General features: G+C 57.5%; 6 protein-coding genes across 6 annotated transcripts; 3 read left to right on the forward strand and 3 right to left on the reverse strand.

Annotated features, from left to right (window-relative positions):
- Positions 1 to 4: 4 nt before the first annotated feature.
- On the reverse strand, positions 5 to 1,445 carry DICSQDRAFT_165663 (uncharacterized protein; the record flags this gene model as incomplete). The annotated part of the gene is made up of 5 exons (XM_007361163.1): positions 5 to 548; positions 639 to 1,153; positions 1,210 to 1,253; positions 1,304 to 1,381; positions 1,439 to 1,445. 5 exons carry the CDS (start codon positions 1,443 to 1,445, stop codon positions 5 to 7), a joined length of 1,188 nt encoding a protein of 395 aa, XP_007361225.1.
- Positions 1,446 to 1,742: 297 nt separating this feature from the next.
- On the forward strand, positions 1,743 to 4,824 carry DICSQDRAFT_132134 (protein phosphatase 2A regulatory B subunit). Its single transcript, XM_007361164.1, has 8 exons — positions 1,743 to 1,772; positions 1,826 to 2,330; positions 2,393 to 2,589; positions 2,640 to 3,496; positions 3,549 to 3,650; positions 3,706 to 3,961; positions 4,057 to 4,132; positions 4,199 to 4,824. Exons 1-8 carry the CDS (start codon positions 1,758 to 1,760, stop codon positions 4,288 to 4,290), a joined length of 2,100 nt encoding a protein of 699 aa, XP_007361226.1. The 5' UTR covers positions 1,743 to 1,757; the 3' UTR covers positions 4,291 to 4,824.
- A 211-nt stretch (positions 4,825 to 5,035) lies between these two features.
- Positions 5,036 to 7,077, forward strand: DICSQDRAFT_77923 (DNA primase, large subunit). Its single transcript, XM_007361165.1, has 7 exons — positions 5,036 to 5,205; positions 5,266 to 5,523; positions 5,592 to 5,712; positions 5,767 to 5,982; positions 6,036 to 6,296; positions 6,354 to 6,502; positions 6,579 to 7,077. The coding sequence occupies exons 1-7, from the start codon at positions 5,114 to 5,116 to the stop codon at positions 6,922 to 6,924; spliced, it is 1,443 nt and encodes a 480-aa protein (XP_007361227.1). The 5' UTR covers positions 5,036 to 5,113; the 3' UTR covers positions 6,925 to 7,077.
- A 182-nt stretch (positions 7,078 to 7,259) lies between these two features.
- On the forward strand, positions 7,260 to 8,492 carry DICSQDRAFT_97614 (CDP-diacylglycerol-serine O-phosphatidyltransferase). Its single transcript, XM_007361166.1, has 3 exons — positions 7,260 to 7,441; positions 7,536 to 7,761; positions 7,889 to 8,492. Exons 1-3 carry the CDS (start codon positions 7,323 to 7,325, stop codon positions 8,273 to 8,275), a joined length of 732 nt encoding a protein of 243 aa, XP_007361228.1. The 5' UTR covers positions 7,260 to 7,322; the 3' UTR covers positions 8,276 to 8,492.
- A 370-nt stretch (positions 8,493 to 8,862) lies between these two features.
- Positions 8,863 to 13,965, reverse strand: DICSQDRAFT_97616 (AAA-domain-containing protein; the record flags this gene model as incomplete). The annotated part of the gene is made up of 10 exons (XM_007361167.1): positions 8,863 to 9,009; positions 9,066 to 9,143; positions 9,214 to 9,366; positions 9,433 to 9,535; positions 9,598 to 10,823; positions 10,897 to 10,998; positions 11,113 to 11,425; positions 11,487 to 11,734; positions 11,795 to 13,231; positions 13,290 to 13,965. The coding sequence occupies 6 exons, from the start codon at positions 13,963 to 13,965 to the stop codon at positions 10,204 to 10,206; spliced, it is 3,396 nt and encodes a 1,131-aa protein (XP_007361229.1). The 3' UTR covers positions 8,863 to 9,009; positions 9,066 to 9,143; positions 9,214 to 9,366; positions 9,433 to 9,535; positions 9,598 to 10,203.
- A 167-nt stretch (positions 13,966 to 14,132) lies between these two features.
- Positions 14,133 to 15,339, reverse strand: DICSQDRAFT_77930 (phosphatidylinositol synthase). Its single transcript, XM_007361168.1, has 5 exons — positions 15,140 to 15,339; positions 14,900 to 15,074; positions 14,727 to 14,840; positions 14,596 to 14,674; positions 14,133 to 14,541 (listed from the first exon to the last, which is right to left on the reverse strand). Exons 1-5 carry the CDS (start codon positions 15,279 to 15,281, stop codon positions 14,248 to 14,250), a joined length of 804 nt encoding a protein of 267 aa, XP_007361230.1. The 5' UTR covers positions 15,282 to 15,339; the 3' UTR covers positions 14,133 to 14,247.
- Positions 15,340 to 16,263: the final 924 nt, after the last annotated feature.

A 16,263-nucleotide genomic window follows, 5' to 3' on the forward strand; every position in this document is an offset into this window, starting at 1 on the left:
GTTGCTAGAAACGTCCGGGCACCTGGCCTGGGGTAGCAACGCCTGGGCGCTGGCCAGGACCTGGCGGCGGATATTGCCCTGGCGGGAAGACGTTTGGAGCAGGCATACCGCCAGGTCGTGGTTGGCCAGGTCCAGGAGGCCCTGGTGGGAACCCGCGTCCTGCGGGTGGGGGAGCGAACCCTCCGGGACCAGGAGGGCCATATCCAGGCCCAGGAGGTCCAAGGGGGCCACCGGGACCTGGGGGACCGCGAGGAGGACCCATGCCCATCGGAGGGCCCATCTGAGGTGGCGGGGGGAAGCCACGACCCGCTCCAGGTGGAGGGGGCCCTTGCAACTGGGGGCCCGGAGGCGGGGGACCGCGTCCTTGGGGTATAGGCGCGCTACCTGCGCGCACAGGACCAGGGCCACCGGAAGCGCCAAGGCCTAGCGGGGGTGCAACGCCTGGGTCGCGCAGAGAGACAGGTGCGCCGCGCCCAACGCCTGGAGAGGGGACGGGGGCACCGCCAGGCGTTGGGGGGTTCTTTTCAGCGGCCTTGATAATCTCATCACTGCGTAGACAAATTAGAATGGAAGGATGATACCAGGATGGAAACAAAAAGATTCAGTGGACATTCAAGTTCCCGGGGGATTGCACGTACTCGAGAAGGTTTAGTGCTGCGCACAGGACGACCCATTCTACACAGTCCTCGTTACCCTCGCCGAGTGTCTGCCAAACTGCTTTCTCCTCTGCGGTCTTGCCAGTGATGCTGATACGGGTGCCACCGCCGTTCGGGCCTGGAGGGTTCTTCTGGATCTTGCCGAACTCGATACGCTTGGGCGGGATGTTATGGCCGGCGTAGGCAAAATAGAACATGCTCCAGAATTGCGCATTCGGGTTCGGTTTAGATATCTGGAACAGCGGGAGATCGCCAGAGTCTGGAGAGGGCAGAGCGAGCTTGTAGATCGGTGTCAGAACACCAGTGTTAGTTATTGTCCATTTCAGATTGCGCGAGGCCTCGCAGCGGACGACCTTGGAGGAAGACGAGGATGCATGTCCGGGATCTGACGCGGTAGCCTTGCCGTTACTTGGGCCTCCATTCTGTCGAGGTGGAAACAGCTTCGCGACACAAAGGTCGCCCTGCGGAGAAGGCGTTAAGAGATAGTTCTCGGCATTCTATATGAATATCATGAGCGACGTTCCGAGGGCGAATGCCATGTGTAAGTGCGTACGAAATTGGTGTGCAGATAGGAGTAGAGGATGTTTGTAGGTTGTCCTGCAGATGCTGTCAAGCAGAGTACAGAAGCGCCACAGCCAAGGACATACCGTGCGGAGTAACTATGAGGGTGGGCAAGTGATTTGGGATGGGCGGATGGGTTGGGGAGGTATACACTGTGTAGATGGCTGTTTTGGCTCATAGTCAGCAATAAATGAAGCTATGGGATAGATGAGACGCCATACCGGCCATGCAGACGGGGGATTAGGCGGATGATAGGAGGATGAGCAGAGGGATAGAGAGGAAGGGGCAGATGCTCAAGAACAGACAAGCGCCCGGTGTAGGGAGCCGAGCGTTGCGGGGCGTGATCCTGGTCGCGTCACAGGCGGTCACGGTGACGGTCATCGCAGGTTCACTGCTCATCGATCCAGGCAGTGGCAAGCGTCCTAGTCGTCTGCCTTCCCAGCATCCACCCCCCTCTTAACCTCCGACTCTTGCACTCGACGACCCTTCCTGCCAGCACGTCGTCGACGTCGCAAACTCCCCACCATGAAGGGTTTCAAGATGAAGGTCAGCCAGGTCCGTCTCTCCGCTATCGCGCGCCCCGCTCACCTGAACTGTTCCGTGTATAGCTTGGTAGAAAGAATTCTACCGATTCTACCTCCTCAAAGAGCAAGGATCCCAAGGCCGCCGCCAATGCAGCCGCTGCAGCGGCTCCTCCGCCCCCGCCTCCAAATTCCGCTAAGCCTCTGCCCCCGCCGCAGGTCCCCGGCACTCATCTTTCCAACGCTAGCAATCACCAGCTTCCGGCAACCAACGGTTCCTCATCTGCTTCAGCTGCAGCTGCTCGTCTCAACGCCGCTGTCAACACCACTGATCGCAGATACGTGAACCCAAGCGGGCCTGGTGTTGCGCCTCCCATTGTTGTTGTCAGCCCTGACGCTCCCTCGAACGAGGACAGACTTCCAGAGAATGGGCCTGTGACTCCTCCCCGCGTTGGCTCGCTTGCGACTCGGGGCCTTCGTCCTGCCCCCAAGGACACTATCCCAATTTCAGGCAAGCCTCCTCGCAAGCAACGGAGCAGCCGTTTTGTAGTCAATGAGAAGGTCGAAATTGAAAGGCTCCCAGCATTTAATGGTACGTATTGCTTCTCGCACGCTCACCGTCAGAGTTGGCTGGCCCTAATCTGTGTTATTCAGAAACTCCTGCAAGCGAACGCCCGCAACTCTTCATCAGGAAGCTGCATCAATGCGCCGTCGTCTTCGACTTTAACGATGCGAACTCGGAACTTAAGGGGAAGCAGATCAAGACTCAAACCCTGCACGAAATGTTGGAATATATCACGACCCAGCGCGGTGTGATTACGGAGAATGTATACCCCGAGGTGGTCAAGATGGTGCGTCTTATCCACTACATGAGACAGGCTAAGTCACCGATGCTCCGAAGTTTGCCACCAATCTCTTCCGCTCTATACCCCCTCCGGTGAACCCTACCGGAGACGCGTTCGACCCCGAAGAAGACGAGCCAGTCTTGGAGCTTGCGTGGCCGCACCTCAAGATTGTCTATGAGTTCTTCCTTCGATTTGTCGAGAGTCAAGACTTCAACACGAATCTGGCGAAGCGGTATATCGACCAGAACTTTGTCCTCAATCTGCTCGAGCTCTTTGACTCGGAGGACCCTCGGGAACGCGACTTCTTGAAGACGACGCTGCACCGGATATATGGCAAGTTCCTCAACCTGCGTGCGCCTATTCGGCGGAGCATCAACAACGTCTTCTTCCATTTCATATACGAAACCGAGCGACACAACGGTATAGCCGAGCTACTCGAGATTCTCGGCTCCATCATCAACGGCTTCGCGCTTCCTCTCAAGGACGAGCACAAAACGTTCCTTATGCGCGTTCTCATCCCGCTGCACAAGGTCAAGAGCCTGTCAATGTATCATCCCCAGCTCGCGTACTGTGTTGTCCAATTCCTCGAGAAAGACGCTGCACTGGCGGAGGAGGTGGTTATTGGTCTCTTGAAGTACTGGCCGAAGGTGAACTCACCGAAAGAGGTGATGTTCCTGAGCGAGATGGAGGAGGTTCTAGACGTGATCGATCCGGCAGAATTCCAAAAGATCCAGGAGCCCCTGTTCCACCAGCTCGCACGGTGCATCAACAGCCAGCACTTCCAGGTCGCGGAGCGTGCATTGATGTATTGGAACAACGAGTACATCGTAAACCTCATGAGCGACAACCTCTCGGTCATCCTTCCTATCGTCTTCCCCGCGCTATACACCAACTCACGGTCACATTGGAACCGGTGAGTGTGACAGATGACCTGATGGTGCGCCGTCAAACTCACCACGTTGCAGAACGATCCACGCATTGGTTTACAATGCCCTAAAGCTCTTTATGGAGATCAATCCCGATTTGTTCGACGAGGTCATGCAGCAGTACAAGCAACGCAAGCTCGAGTATGTATTCGCGCGCTTCACAATATCCTCGTTTCCCTCCTGACATCTGTCTCAGCGAGCGACAACATGCCGTTGCACGGTACGAGGAGTGGCAAAAGCTCCGGGAGCAAGCGCTCAGAAACTGTGGAGGCAAACTCCCCGAGGGCTACGTCGACGTCGAGCCGACACCACCTCCACCACCGGTGGAAGACTTCGACATCATGGACCTATCAATCGACCTCAACGCGGTGTCGATCGACGCGGAGGCGCCGTTGGGCGAGCTGGACGAGTCTGGGATCGAGCGGGTGCCTATGGCAGACCCGGGGATGGATGTGCGTATCGTCGCCTCTGAGTCATGAGCAAGGTCCGAGAATTGCGGTATTGACGTAAGATGCCCCACTCTCCTGCGACGATCGATTATCTCTAGCGTCCGTTCCCCGAGGTCGGCCAGGAGCATTCTTCGCCAGGCGGACTGCACTCGCGGCGAAAGAGCGCATTACCCGGTACGCACCACATATTTCCGTGCGCTTGCTTTACCAGCTGTGGCTTATCGAGCGTATGCTATCCAGTGGACCCGACGGTCTTGCGAGATCTCCAGGCACATAAGAGTCTCGAAGACACCGTCGCACCACGCGGTCGTATCGCTGGAGAAGGATCTTGAGCTTTCCCCCTTCCCTTCCCGTTTATTGCGGCGAGACGGCGCCATCGGTTTCCATTCCACTTCGAACAGGACAGCAGTGCTTGACCCCGTCACGCCGGACGTTGTTGTTAGCGTTTATCAATCGTCTTCTCTACCTGCCTGCCTCCCCCACCTCACCTGCACTCGGATCCGATCCCCCAGCCGCACTCCCACCACGCTTCACGATGCACACATATACAACCAGGCATACACCAATTCTCCGTCTGCTCTCCCGCGCTTCGCGCTGTTGCTACTATTCTGTTGTTGTCCCACCCAACGCGGCCCCGTCCGATCGTGGGCCTGCGAAGATATATCCCTATACTCCTCCTTCATTGATATCTTCACCCCCGCGTGATTATGCCTCCTGTCGGATGCGTGCGCGCGCGCTGTGTATGGGTGCGACGCTTACTCCGTTCCCTTTGCCATTTGCTGTCCATGGATCGCCTCGTCTCGTCTCGTCTATAACCGCGACCGTCTCTGTTCTCCCTTTTCCGCTACTATACATGGGAACCCCCGTAGTTTACCATCCTCGCGAATAAGCTGTCTATATGTACGTGCTTATGCACATACGTCGACAATAATGCAGCGCGTGAGATATTGCCGTTGAAGCGGTCGCAGTATTGCGTGACGGGCAGCGTTACCGTGGTCTGACACGCGTATGTCACGGGTGACAGCACGCGTTGATTGCGGGGTGGCTGAGACTCGGACGCGTCCGCCGTCGACGACGAACTCTGACACGCTTTCGACCTCCTCCTGAATCCTTCTTCCTACCACATTACGCTTGTGCAACCTACGTTGCGCTTTCATGATATCACGGAGGGAACTACAGGCTACCTCGAAAGATGCCAAACCCGGAGTCGTTCAGACCCACTCCAAGTACCCCTTCCGTCTCAACTTGTTCGTACACGACGCGTATTCGTGGTATTGTGATTCGAGCTGAGGATAGCTGTACTACAGCTATGACAGACCACCTGTCGAGGAGATCACCATCGAGCAATTCGAGACCGCCGCGCTCGACAGGCTACGCGTCCTTGCGGAGATCGAGTCGTGCTTCGCGCGGAACAGGACGTTCGAAGAGATGGGGAAGGTCATAGTGGGCATATGGGACAAGTATCTTCCTCTGCACAGTAGCACGGCACATCTGGAGAGGCTCGAGGAGGAGCGGAGAAAAGACCACATCGGACACTTCGTCCTTCGACTTGCATTCTGTCGATCGTGCGTGGCCTAAGTCTGGTGTACGTCGTCGACCTTACGTGTGTACTGATCTGCGCCCGCCGCCGCAGGGAGGACCTTCGGAGGCGCTTCGTAAAAGCGGAGACGACGTTGTTCAAGCTGAGGTATCAGTCGGACGACCACAATGAGAGGGAGAAATTCCTGAAGTCGAGGGACTTCGATTGGGTAGTGGTGTGTAGCAGTGCTAGTTTGTTTCATTGCCCTTAGCCCCTGACATGATGTTAGGCATCGCCCGAGGAAATTCAAGACCTCATAACCCCAACAAGCTATGACCCTGCGAGCAAGTCAAGCACGTACTACAAGGTCAAGTGGACGCGAGTACCGGATTTGGTGGAGAAGAGGAAGGTCGTTTTGAAGGGCGGCATGGCTTACGTCCCTGCCGCGGAGCAAGCGAGTATCGTCTATCAAGAGTTCCAAAGACACCTTGAGAAGGACCTAGAGGTATGTACCTATGAGGACTTATCCTTTCCCCTGACCTCTCACCCTGCATACAGGCGACAGCAAAGGCCCTTCCTAGACTGGACGAAGACACCCGCCTGATACCCATCCTTGATAATCTGTCCAAGGGCTTCCAGGCTGGAATCTCATCAGAATGGGCAGGCAAGACCGAGGGCCAGGAAGGATTGACGGCAGACATGATCGACGAAATGGCATACAAGCACTACCCGGCATGTATGCGCAACCTGCACATGGCCCTGAGGCGAGACAAGCACTTGAAGCATTTCGGACGCTTACAGTACGGCTTGTTCTTGAAGGTACGCTGATCGGCCTGCACGCAATCCAGGTTATCGCTGATGGGTTTCGGGTGCCAGGTTCTAGGCTTGTCGATAGACGAGGCCCTCGCGTTTTGGCGGAAGGCGTTCAGCACGATGCAGGACGACAAATTCAACAAGGAGTACCGGTACAACATCCGGCACTCGTACGGTCTAGAGGGCAAACGTGCAAATTACGCCGCGATGAGGTCCGTACAACGCACTTCTACCCACGATGACCAGCGTCCTTACGTCCCAACCTGACCGCCCCCTCGTCGTGTACAGCTGCCAGCAGATCCTCATGTCTCACGAGCCCGGCTCAGGCGACTCGCACGGATGCCCGTACCGGCACTTCTCCGCAGACAACCTGCAGTCCGCGCTGCTGACGATGTACAGCGACCACGGGCTGACGTCGCAGGACATGCCCGAGATCATGCACATGGTCAAGCAGAAGCACTACCACGTCGCGTGCACGCGCGTCTTCGAGATCACGCATGCGCACCAGGGCGTGAAGAAGGGCGAGGGCGTCGGTGGGGGCGAGAGCGTCACGCACCCGAACCAGTACGCGGCGCGGAGCCGCGAGCTGGAGAAGAAGGAGAACGGGGATGGGGACGTGGTCATGCAGGGTTAGTCAAGCCACTATAGGTGTGATGGCCGCTTTCACATGGCCCGCGCCCGTGGCAGGTGTTCTTGAGGTCGTCGATACGCGGTCGTTGTTGTTGTTCCGTGCTGTGCCCTTCTCTGTCGTTGTATTACGCTACATATGTGTGCTGTATCGTTATCCATCCACTCCTAGATCTCTCCTTCGTTCGTCTGATGCTAGGACATCGAGGAAACCGTGTGTGGAGTCGTGTAATGAGGCTCGACCCTAACCCTCAGCGCCTCGTGCTCGCGTGACGACATTAGCTGCGTGCCTTGTGGTGGCACCTCTCCCGACTGCACTTCCTCCTCCCGCAGCCCATCTCTTCTCTCTCCTCGTCCCCCCACGCCCGGCATCATACGTCTGTTTACTACGACCACTAACACGCAATGAGCAAACGAAGAGGCACCAACGACGGCCCCGTGAATGGCGGCGGGGACACTCCATTAGTCCCGTCCGCGGCCCTCCAACAATACCGCGACACCGAAGGTCACTTCTCGCTTGTCCGGTACGTCTTTCTCTCTCTATACCGATGTGCCACTGGCTCCCAGGGATGGTGAGAGCCTGTCGTCATGTCACTGACTTGCTCCCGCGTCCTGCAGGAACTTCCGTCTCGCGGACCTCGTCACCATCGCTAACGGCATATGCGGCTCATTCTCGGTATTCATGTCCGCCAAATACCTCCTCACGAATAAGGAAGACCATCTGTGGTCCGCGCTCGCATTCCCACTCGCGGGCCTCATCTTCGACTTCCTCGACGGCAAGGTCGCGCGGTGGCGGAAGGAGACGAGCATGCTCGGTCAGGAGCTCGACTCGCTTGCCGACCTGGTGCGTCCCCGCCCTCTGCGTTCTGTACATCCATTTCGTTCTCACTCTTTCCACTCTTTCCCTTATGCCGCTCAATGTTCTTACTTCCCTACTGCCCTTGCTACCCGAACCCCGCCGAACGCGGCAGATCTCGTTCGGCGTTGCCCCCGCCCTGCTCGCGTTCGCCGTCGGCTTCCGGACGTACCTCGACACAGTTATCCTCACCGGTTTCATCTGCTGTGGGCTCGCGCGCCTCGCGCGCTTCAACGCGACCGTCGCGCTCGTCCCCAAGGACGCCAAAGGCAAGGCCGCGTACTTCGAGGGCCTCCCGATCCCCTCCTCGCTCGCGCTTGTCGGTCTCCTCACCTATTGGACTAAGCAGGGCTGGATCGCGGGCAAGGAGGGCCTGCCGCTGGGAACAATCACCCTGTGGGGCCACCCGGGGGGCGATGGCGACCTGCACGTGTTCAGCATCGTGTTTGGGCTGTGGGCGGCGGCGATGGTGAGCAAGACGCTGCGGGTGCCGAAGCTGTGACGCGAGTGCTTTTGGAAGTTTGAGGGGGCGGTCCAGGACTTCAGGCTGGGAAAATCTCCTAAGTGGACGGCTGGGATGTTGTCTCGCTGCGCACGCTTTGGATACGTTACGGACATGAGTTACGACCCCGCGATGACATACTCTAGCTTGTATCGGAATAACTACTTGTTTAGACTGCTGGCTCAACCCGGTAGGCCTGCACGGATGCTACGCACGGACTTTGCAACTAGTTGTGACTCGACAGTCTGAACTGAGTACATACTGTGCTTGCGGAGTGATTGCGCGAGCGTGGGAGAACTGTTTTGGTATGGGTCAGGCGCGTCGCGACGCGGTGTAATCGACGCGTCTCGCTTCTCCCCCCGCGCCTTGTCCCAAGCACTCTGCACCATGCCGGTCTCCTCCAACGACGTCCAGCGACTGTTCCTGCAGGCAATCCTCTCGCGACGCATCCTCTCGCAGAAGCTCGCCGCGAAAATCTGGGAGAAATGCATTGATGCGGTCAAAGGTGCGCCTTTCAGCCACTCGCGCATTATCGCGCCCGCCCCTTGTTTGGTGCTGACACCGATTCTTTATGCATTCCACAAGCGGCCAACGACACTCTAGATATCCAGTATCGCGCAGACAGGAACTCGTGGGACAACTTCGTTACGAGCATCAATGACGCGTTAAACCCTCTGGACCTGGAGTTTGCGCATCTGCACGACGAAGTGACCGGGCAGGAGGTGTATGCTGTGGTATGTCTCAGACCTTCCGCTCATGTAGCGATTAACACCGACACCGAATGGCGCAGGTGAATCGGAAGGGCGACGAGATCGCCCAGATGGCGACCGACTACAGCGCCCTGGAAATCGCCTACTTCAAAGCTGTGGTACGCCTCCTAGCATACGTGAAGGCACGCGTTTTGACAATGCGCTCACCGAACGTCGTCTTTCCCCCAGCTGGAACAAATCATGCTCGCACCCAATGAATCGTTCTGCGTCTCCTCTCTCGCCGCCCTCCGCGAGGTGAACTCGTTGAAGTCGAATATGACAAAGTCACAAGCCGAGGCCACGCTCCACAGCTTCGTGGCCAAAGGCTGGCTAGTGAAGAGCAGGTACGCATGCGTCTCCTCGACACCTCGCGCTTGTACACCATCATCTAACGGGAAATACCCACACAGGCGGGGCCGCTACTCCCTCTCGACGCGCACGATTCTCGAGCTCCAGACGTACCTCCGGACGACGTACGAGAGCGACATCATCGAGTGCACCATCTGCATGGAGGTCAGTCGCACCCGCCTCCTGCTCACGCTTCCCCCGCTCAATCGCCGCGCCTCCCTCCACAGCTCGTCACCCGCGGTGTGGGCTGCCCGACGCCCCAATGCAAGACCCGCCTGCACAACCACTGCTTCGCCAACTACCGCCGGCGGAACAACGCCTGCCCGACGTGCAAGGAGGCCTGGTCGGAGGGGAACGGCGCCAAGCTCCGCCCCGTCGGCGAGGCGGCCTTCAAGGAGGGCCAGGACCAGGGCAGGCGGCGGGCGCGCAGGAAGTCCACCGAGGAGCAGGAGGACGGCGACGAAGAAGGGGAGCATGACGCCTCTCAGGAGCAGGACGACGATGCGATGAACGGGGAGCCCGACCCGTCTCAGAGCCAGGGTGTGCCGCCCCAGACGCAGCCGAACGGCAGGGGCAAAGGCAAGAGGCGAGCGGTATTAGAGGAGGTCGAGGACGATGGCACTCCGTCGCCCAGGACGCAGCCGCGTAGGTCCTCCCGTCGAGGCTGATGGGAACGACGCGATGCGGTCGCTGTACCCTCTGCTTACATGTTCTTGCCACCCAGCTTCAGACATCGGTGCCTCACGGACCGCACGTTTTCCCACTGTACACCACGAGGATCTATTATATGATATATGTAGTATTGAAATATACGTCCCCTCTAAAACGTTACTAGCGACGTGCAGCTGCATCAAATATTCCAGTGCTTGCGCTTGGGGCCGTATTTGGTTGAGCAGGGGTTGTCGGCGTCGGGACAGCGGGTGTCACGACGCCCGGCTCGAGCTTGGTCTCCGAGGGGCTGACCTCCAGCGGAGGGAGGGTGAATCCGAAGCGACCCTTTCCCCAGACCTGCTTCCTCTTCGCCTTGCGACCCTCGCCGAACTCATCATTCCATTTTCGCAGCTCCGCAAGGCTGCCTAGAGACTCCGATGCGGAGGGCGTGATCTCCTTGAGAGCCTGTTCAAAGTTCCGCCATGCCAGGGAGCGAGAATGGGGCACATCGGACGGGGATGTGTTATCTTGGGAAGCTGATGCAGGATCCGAGTCCAGGTTAGATGTGGAGGTGGATGTAGCCGCTGGCTCTTCGGTAGGTTTCTCCTCGGTCGTCGCCTTGTCCTCGGCTACACCGAACGAGCCCTGCTGCTCGCCAACGGTACGGGGGTTCGGGGTCGCCTTGACCTTATCTCCCTCAGGCTTAGCCTCGGTAGAAGACGACGAAGATGAAGCAGATGGCCGCCACGGTACCGTCACGCGTTCCTTGACCGCGTCCAGAGCGGCGCTGACACACAAGTCTACGGTCAGAAGCACATGTCTATATCAGAAACCCCCGAACCCAAACAGGAAGCGCTGCGGAGAAGTACTGACGCTTTAGGTCGGACCCGGAAAAACTTTCGGTCTTCTTTGCCAGCTGCTTGAGGTCAACGTCGACAGCAAGCGTCTCGTCGCGGAGCAAGATCTTCAAAATCTCTGCATATGGAGGATGGTTTAATGTGTATGTCAGCGAAGGTTCTGACAGGCACATCGAAGGGCCTGAACGGCGACGAGGAAATAGGGACAAAAGGACATGGAGCATGCACCCACCTTCGCGCTCCTTCTCGCCTGGCAAGTCCACGAGGAGACGGCGAGGCAGACGTCGGAGAACTGCATCGTCGAGATCGAACGGTCGATTGGTTGCGCCAATCACAATTACGTTGCTTTCCTTGTTCGTCTTCAGTCCATCCATCTCCTGCATGAACTCCGTGATGACACCACGGTGGGCGAGGGAGTTACCGGATTCCCGGGACAGACGTGCACCAAACAAGGCATCGAGCTCGTCAATGAACACGACGCACGGAGACAGTCGACGGGCAAGCGAGAACACCGCACGGACAAGCTTCTCACCCTCTCCAACATACTGCAGGGAGACCGTCAGATGTTGCGGCAGGAGTTGCGAGCGAAGACGGGATATATCGTACCATGTCCATGATGTCCGAGGGCGAAACGACGAGCATCCTACAACCGGCTTCCTTGGCAAGAGCCCGAACCGCCAACGTCTTGCCGGTGCCCGGGGGCCCGAACAGAAGACAGCCAGTCATGCTATGTTCCTTAAGGATGCCGTGCTGGAACGCCCCGGGATGCAACAGCGGCAGGGACACGATCGTGCGTATTGAATCAATTGTATGAGGTGGGAGATGCACCTGATTGAACGTGGTGCTAATGGACGCTAAAAAGATTCTAGCGGTTAAGTTCGGCCAATTCGGCATCCAACAAGCGCAAGACGTACCGGTGTCGACGATACAGCCCAATAACCGCTGTTCGTGCTCCTCCAAATCCGGGTTTCGCCTTAACTTCTCGATTATCTCATCCACATCTGCCTCCTCGTCCGCACCGGTCCGCTCTCCTTCCTCGCTCTCGCGGGGAAGCTTCCCGGACGGTTGAAAGGTGAACAGATTCTTCCACATGTCCTGCGTGGACCTATCAGCGGCCCAAGCGTCAAACACCGCCGACCACGGGATGGGCGTGGGGTCAAGCGAACGGTTCGTCGGAAGGTAGGCCTGACTGGCGGCCATGACGCTCCCCACCGCCCTATCAGCGACTCGCTGTACGTTTGGCCACACTTCAACCGTGTCCCCCCAGTGCTCCCATAGTTGGAGCCGTGTCTTGTCCTGCTCGCCGCCCTCTGATGGCTCCTCCGCCACCTCCGGGATGTCCTCCAGCTCGCCGAGCACGCCGCCGACTCGCGCGACGCCCATGCGCATGACAAGCTGATTGATCTCCCTACGCCTCGCGACCCGCACGTCCCGCTCCTGCTGGATGTTGCGCAGGGTGGGGCAGACGAGGATGGTCCGGAAAAATCCCAGGCGGTTATCTGACTCTGGGCTGCCGTGGTTGCGCCCTGCCAGCACGCGAGAGAACGCAGAGCCCAAGAGGGGGGGGAGCCCTGAGAAGCCCTCCTGGCCCAGAACGACAACATTAGGGCGTCCCTTGGAATCCTCGCCTTCCGTGCTCTCTTCGCTAGCCGAGAATAGGCGAGGCAGGTCCTCTGAGCTGCCTCGTGCCCATCGCTTTAACCTCCGCTGCGTTCGCTTCTCGCGTGCCTTCTCGCTGCTGGCATCTTCCCCGTACTCGTTCTGTAACTTGGCAGCGGCACTTGAGGCGGCGGGAGCAGTCGCGGGAGAACGAGGAGATGAGGACATCATATGAAGGCTCGGTGGTGGGGCATGAGATGGTGTCTCGGGAACCACATAAGACGGGCTGATGCCAAAGACGATGACAGTAGGATTCAGCACCGGAGAGCTAGGACGCAGCATCGGGCCTTGTCGCCGTTGTCGAACGGCTGCCAGCAGAGCAGGGTACCAGACAGACGAGGAGGCCGCCAGTGTAGGATAGTCTTTGATATAGATTAGTCGTGGTCGTCTGACTGGAGTGGACGATGACTCGTCCGCCTCAGCAGGACGTGGGGCGGCGACGTTGATGACATCGTCGAAGAATGCCTTCGTCTTTGACATAGGGGTGGCCCGTGCAGCGGGCTCTAGCAATCGGCTAGATCGCCTTGGGACTGTGGCCATTACGTGAACGGTCATAGGGGACACGAAGAACGGTGAGGAGGGCTCTTCATCGTCTTCCTCGGCCTCCCGAGACGAGTCTGAACGCAGGGGACCCCTTGAGAGCGAAAATGAGAATTGCAGCGGGTTATTAGGTAACTGCAGCGCGGACGCAGCTGTAGTAAGAAAGGGCGTATGAGTGATGCATCCTGATACGTTGTGCATGAAACGTACCTTTACCGAATTGTCCACACTCGCCGGCAGCCAGCTGGACTGCGTCCAAGACGACCACATCCGCATTCGTCTGGCGCGCCATCACCCTCACCATCTCGTCAAGGTATAGATCTCCGCCCTCTATTGGTGTATACAAGGCAAGCGTAGGCTCGACCAGAGGACCCTTTCCAGAGGAATACGTCGCTCGATGCTGCGTCTGCGGGTGCAGCGCGATGTGCAGGTTATGCAATGCCTCATTGAATACTTCCGGCGGCGGAAGCAGAGAACTATGAGAAGGCGGAGAAGGCGGAGAAGAGCCTTCCGGGGCGGCTTCTGGAGTCCATAGGATATCGAGGCCAGAAGGTAGAGGAACGGAATCTACAGTCTCCTTAGCTGCAGACACTCGGGTTCGGCGTTTCGGCTTCTCCTCCGGGTCCTCTGACGGTGGCGGCTCTGCAGCATTTGGCGGAGGCTCAGTCGGGGCTGGGGGTGAACTAGGAGGTTCTGGTAATTCCTGTGTAGGGGTCGTCTCGGAGGAGATAGCACGTCTCGAGAGGCGGGGAGCGGTGGACTGGGACGGAGCACGGTCTTTCCGAGGATAGCGGAGACTGTGAGTGGAGGAAAGTTGTGCACGGGGGTTACTTGGCAAGGATTTCACCAGAAACCGTGTCCGACGAGCAAGCAGATGAGACCGCATCCAAATAGAAAACCCAGAGGACCACCGAACAAATGGCGAGGAGGAAGAAAGGGTACAAGTACACAGCGCAGACTCGACCCAGCAGAAGTATTAGACGCCCACACATGCCTGACAAGACTTCCATGTAAGATTGCGTTGACGCTCACGCAGCTGTGGCGATTAACGTTCCAATATTATAGATTACCGACATATACTAAGGCGCGATTTCGTGGAAGTCTCTATGATGGAGTGCCATAGGAAGTGTAGAGGAGTATCCGAAACAGCATAGCGTAGAGCGCGTTGTCAATGCTTCTTCAACAACTGTTCCTCTCGCGCCTTGGCCCGCTCCGCCAAGTCTACACCCACCAACACCTTCGACGCTTTCCATAGCTGTACAAGGTTGACAATGTTCTTGAGTGCGCAGATTGGGCCGGTGACATAAGCTATCAACTCCGGCCAAGTGAAGGATACCAGGTAGGCGACGATTCCGTCGCCAGAGATCCCGAAGGATTCCGACAGGGGAGTGTGCACCCACTTCATTAGATAGAGGGAAATGTAGAACAGCTCATTCCCTGCGCAGACAACGAAGAGCGTTCGCTGCATGGGGAATATATGAGCGAGAGGGCAAGCACCCGGAGGAAGAGTACTCACGGGATCATAGTAGCGTTGCAGCAGACGACTGACGTCACCATCCACTTGCTTATGACTCCTTGAACCTGTTATAAGGGAACTGGGGGACATAGTTCAGAAGCGATCTCTTGATCCCACATCACAGTACACACCTGTTCATGTGCATGTAATGACTACTGAAGTCCAGCGTGATAAGGAATTGGAATGCGAGGGCCCACTCGGGATATGCAGATGTAAGATAGCAAAGCAGACAAGAGGTCGTACAACTTCGCCGTGGCACCAACATCAGCATCAAACAGTCATATATGAACACATGTATACTCACCGGTCGGTGACCATGTCTAATACGGCGCCGAACTTCGAAGCCTGCCCCAAGGCCCTTGCGGCATGCCCGTCGACTGCGTCGAGTAAGCACGAGATACAGTACAGCACTGTGCAGTATTTTGGATGGTAGCTCATGTAGTGAAGAGATAGAGCTGCCAATATAACGCGCGTGTAGCCTGCGAGAAGGAAACGAACGCGCTCCATTAGTACATAGGAGCGACAGAGCTGAGAGGTGACGGACCGATAAGGTTGGGCACGAAGAGGAACACATTCTCCGAATATGTCTGTGCGGTCGCGAGATCCACGGCGACCTTAGCGTCCACAATATCGATAGAGGGTCGTCTCCTCGTCAAGGCTGCAGAACCATTGCCGTTGGATGCCATAGTGAGCGGAGAGGAGCGCGAGCGTGCCCACGTAGGTTGAGCGGTGTGTTACGAATTTGTGGAACCCGCAAGCCGAGCTGTAGGCGCTCATGGCACTCCGTCCTCGGGGTGACGCCCCGTCACGCTCTCAGGCTTCGTAATACACATATCCCGAGGTCACATACCTCTATCTCTCTCCTCTGATTCTGGTCCTCCTGCCTACAGACTGCGTCGAATCATCCGCTCTATCGACTCACTCGCTCTCCCTGCACCAAATCTTGGCATGCACCCGAGCATACCCAGTTCATGCATAAGCTGTCTGACGCTCTCATGCGCTCGCCGGGCGGGCCGACCACAGTCACTGGCAGGACTAAGCGGCTTGGACTCGTCATCGCCCCGGCTGCGTCTCTAGTGCGCCGCTCTGCCCAAGTGTCAATATCAGAGTGCAGCTGACCAGCACTACTCTGCTACTATACAAAATGCGGGGATGGGAGTAAATCCAGTGCAGAGGGGCAACGAAATGCCGCGGTTCTCAAGTGAATGCAATCCCCCCAGCGCGATGCGACGCAAGCCCATATTAGGTAGAAAAATCTTATGTAAGGCGCGTAGTTCAAGAACATCCAGCGCTGCGCGAAGAGGACCCGCCATTCGTGCTCCCGCCCCTCCCTCGCTGCGCTCGGGGGGTCCCCCGAGCCGGGAGCACTCAACTAAAGCCTCGTTCGCGCGAAAAAAAAATAAGACCGGCGACCCCTTGTGGGGTCAGGAGAAAGACAAGTGCCCAACGGGCCAACCAACCCTAACCGCTGACCCAAAACCCAAACCCTAACCCCCAACCCGAACCCTAACAAGTCTGCTGGGGATTCGAACTCTCGCACCGAAAGAAAAATTGGCCATCGTTACCACTGCACCAGCAGCTTCCAAAATTTATTCATTGGTGCGGCGTCATACCACTGTCTTTGACATACTTACCATACAAGGCAGGTTAGATCAAGCGCCAGCGTCG

This window comes from Dichomitus squalens, assembly GCF_000275845.1.
Source record: "Dichomitus squalens LYAD-421 SS1 unplaced genomic scaffold DICSQscaffold_2, whole genome shotgun sequence".
Taxonomy (NCBI): domain Eukaryota; kingdom Fungi; phylum Basidiomycota; class Agaricomycetes; order Polyporales; family Polyporaceae; genus Dichomitus; species Dichomitus squalens.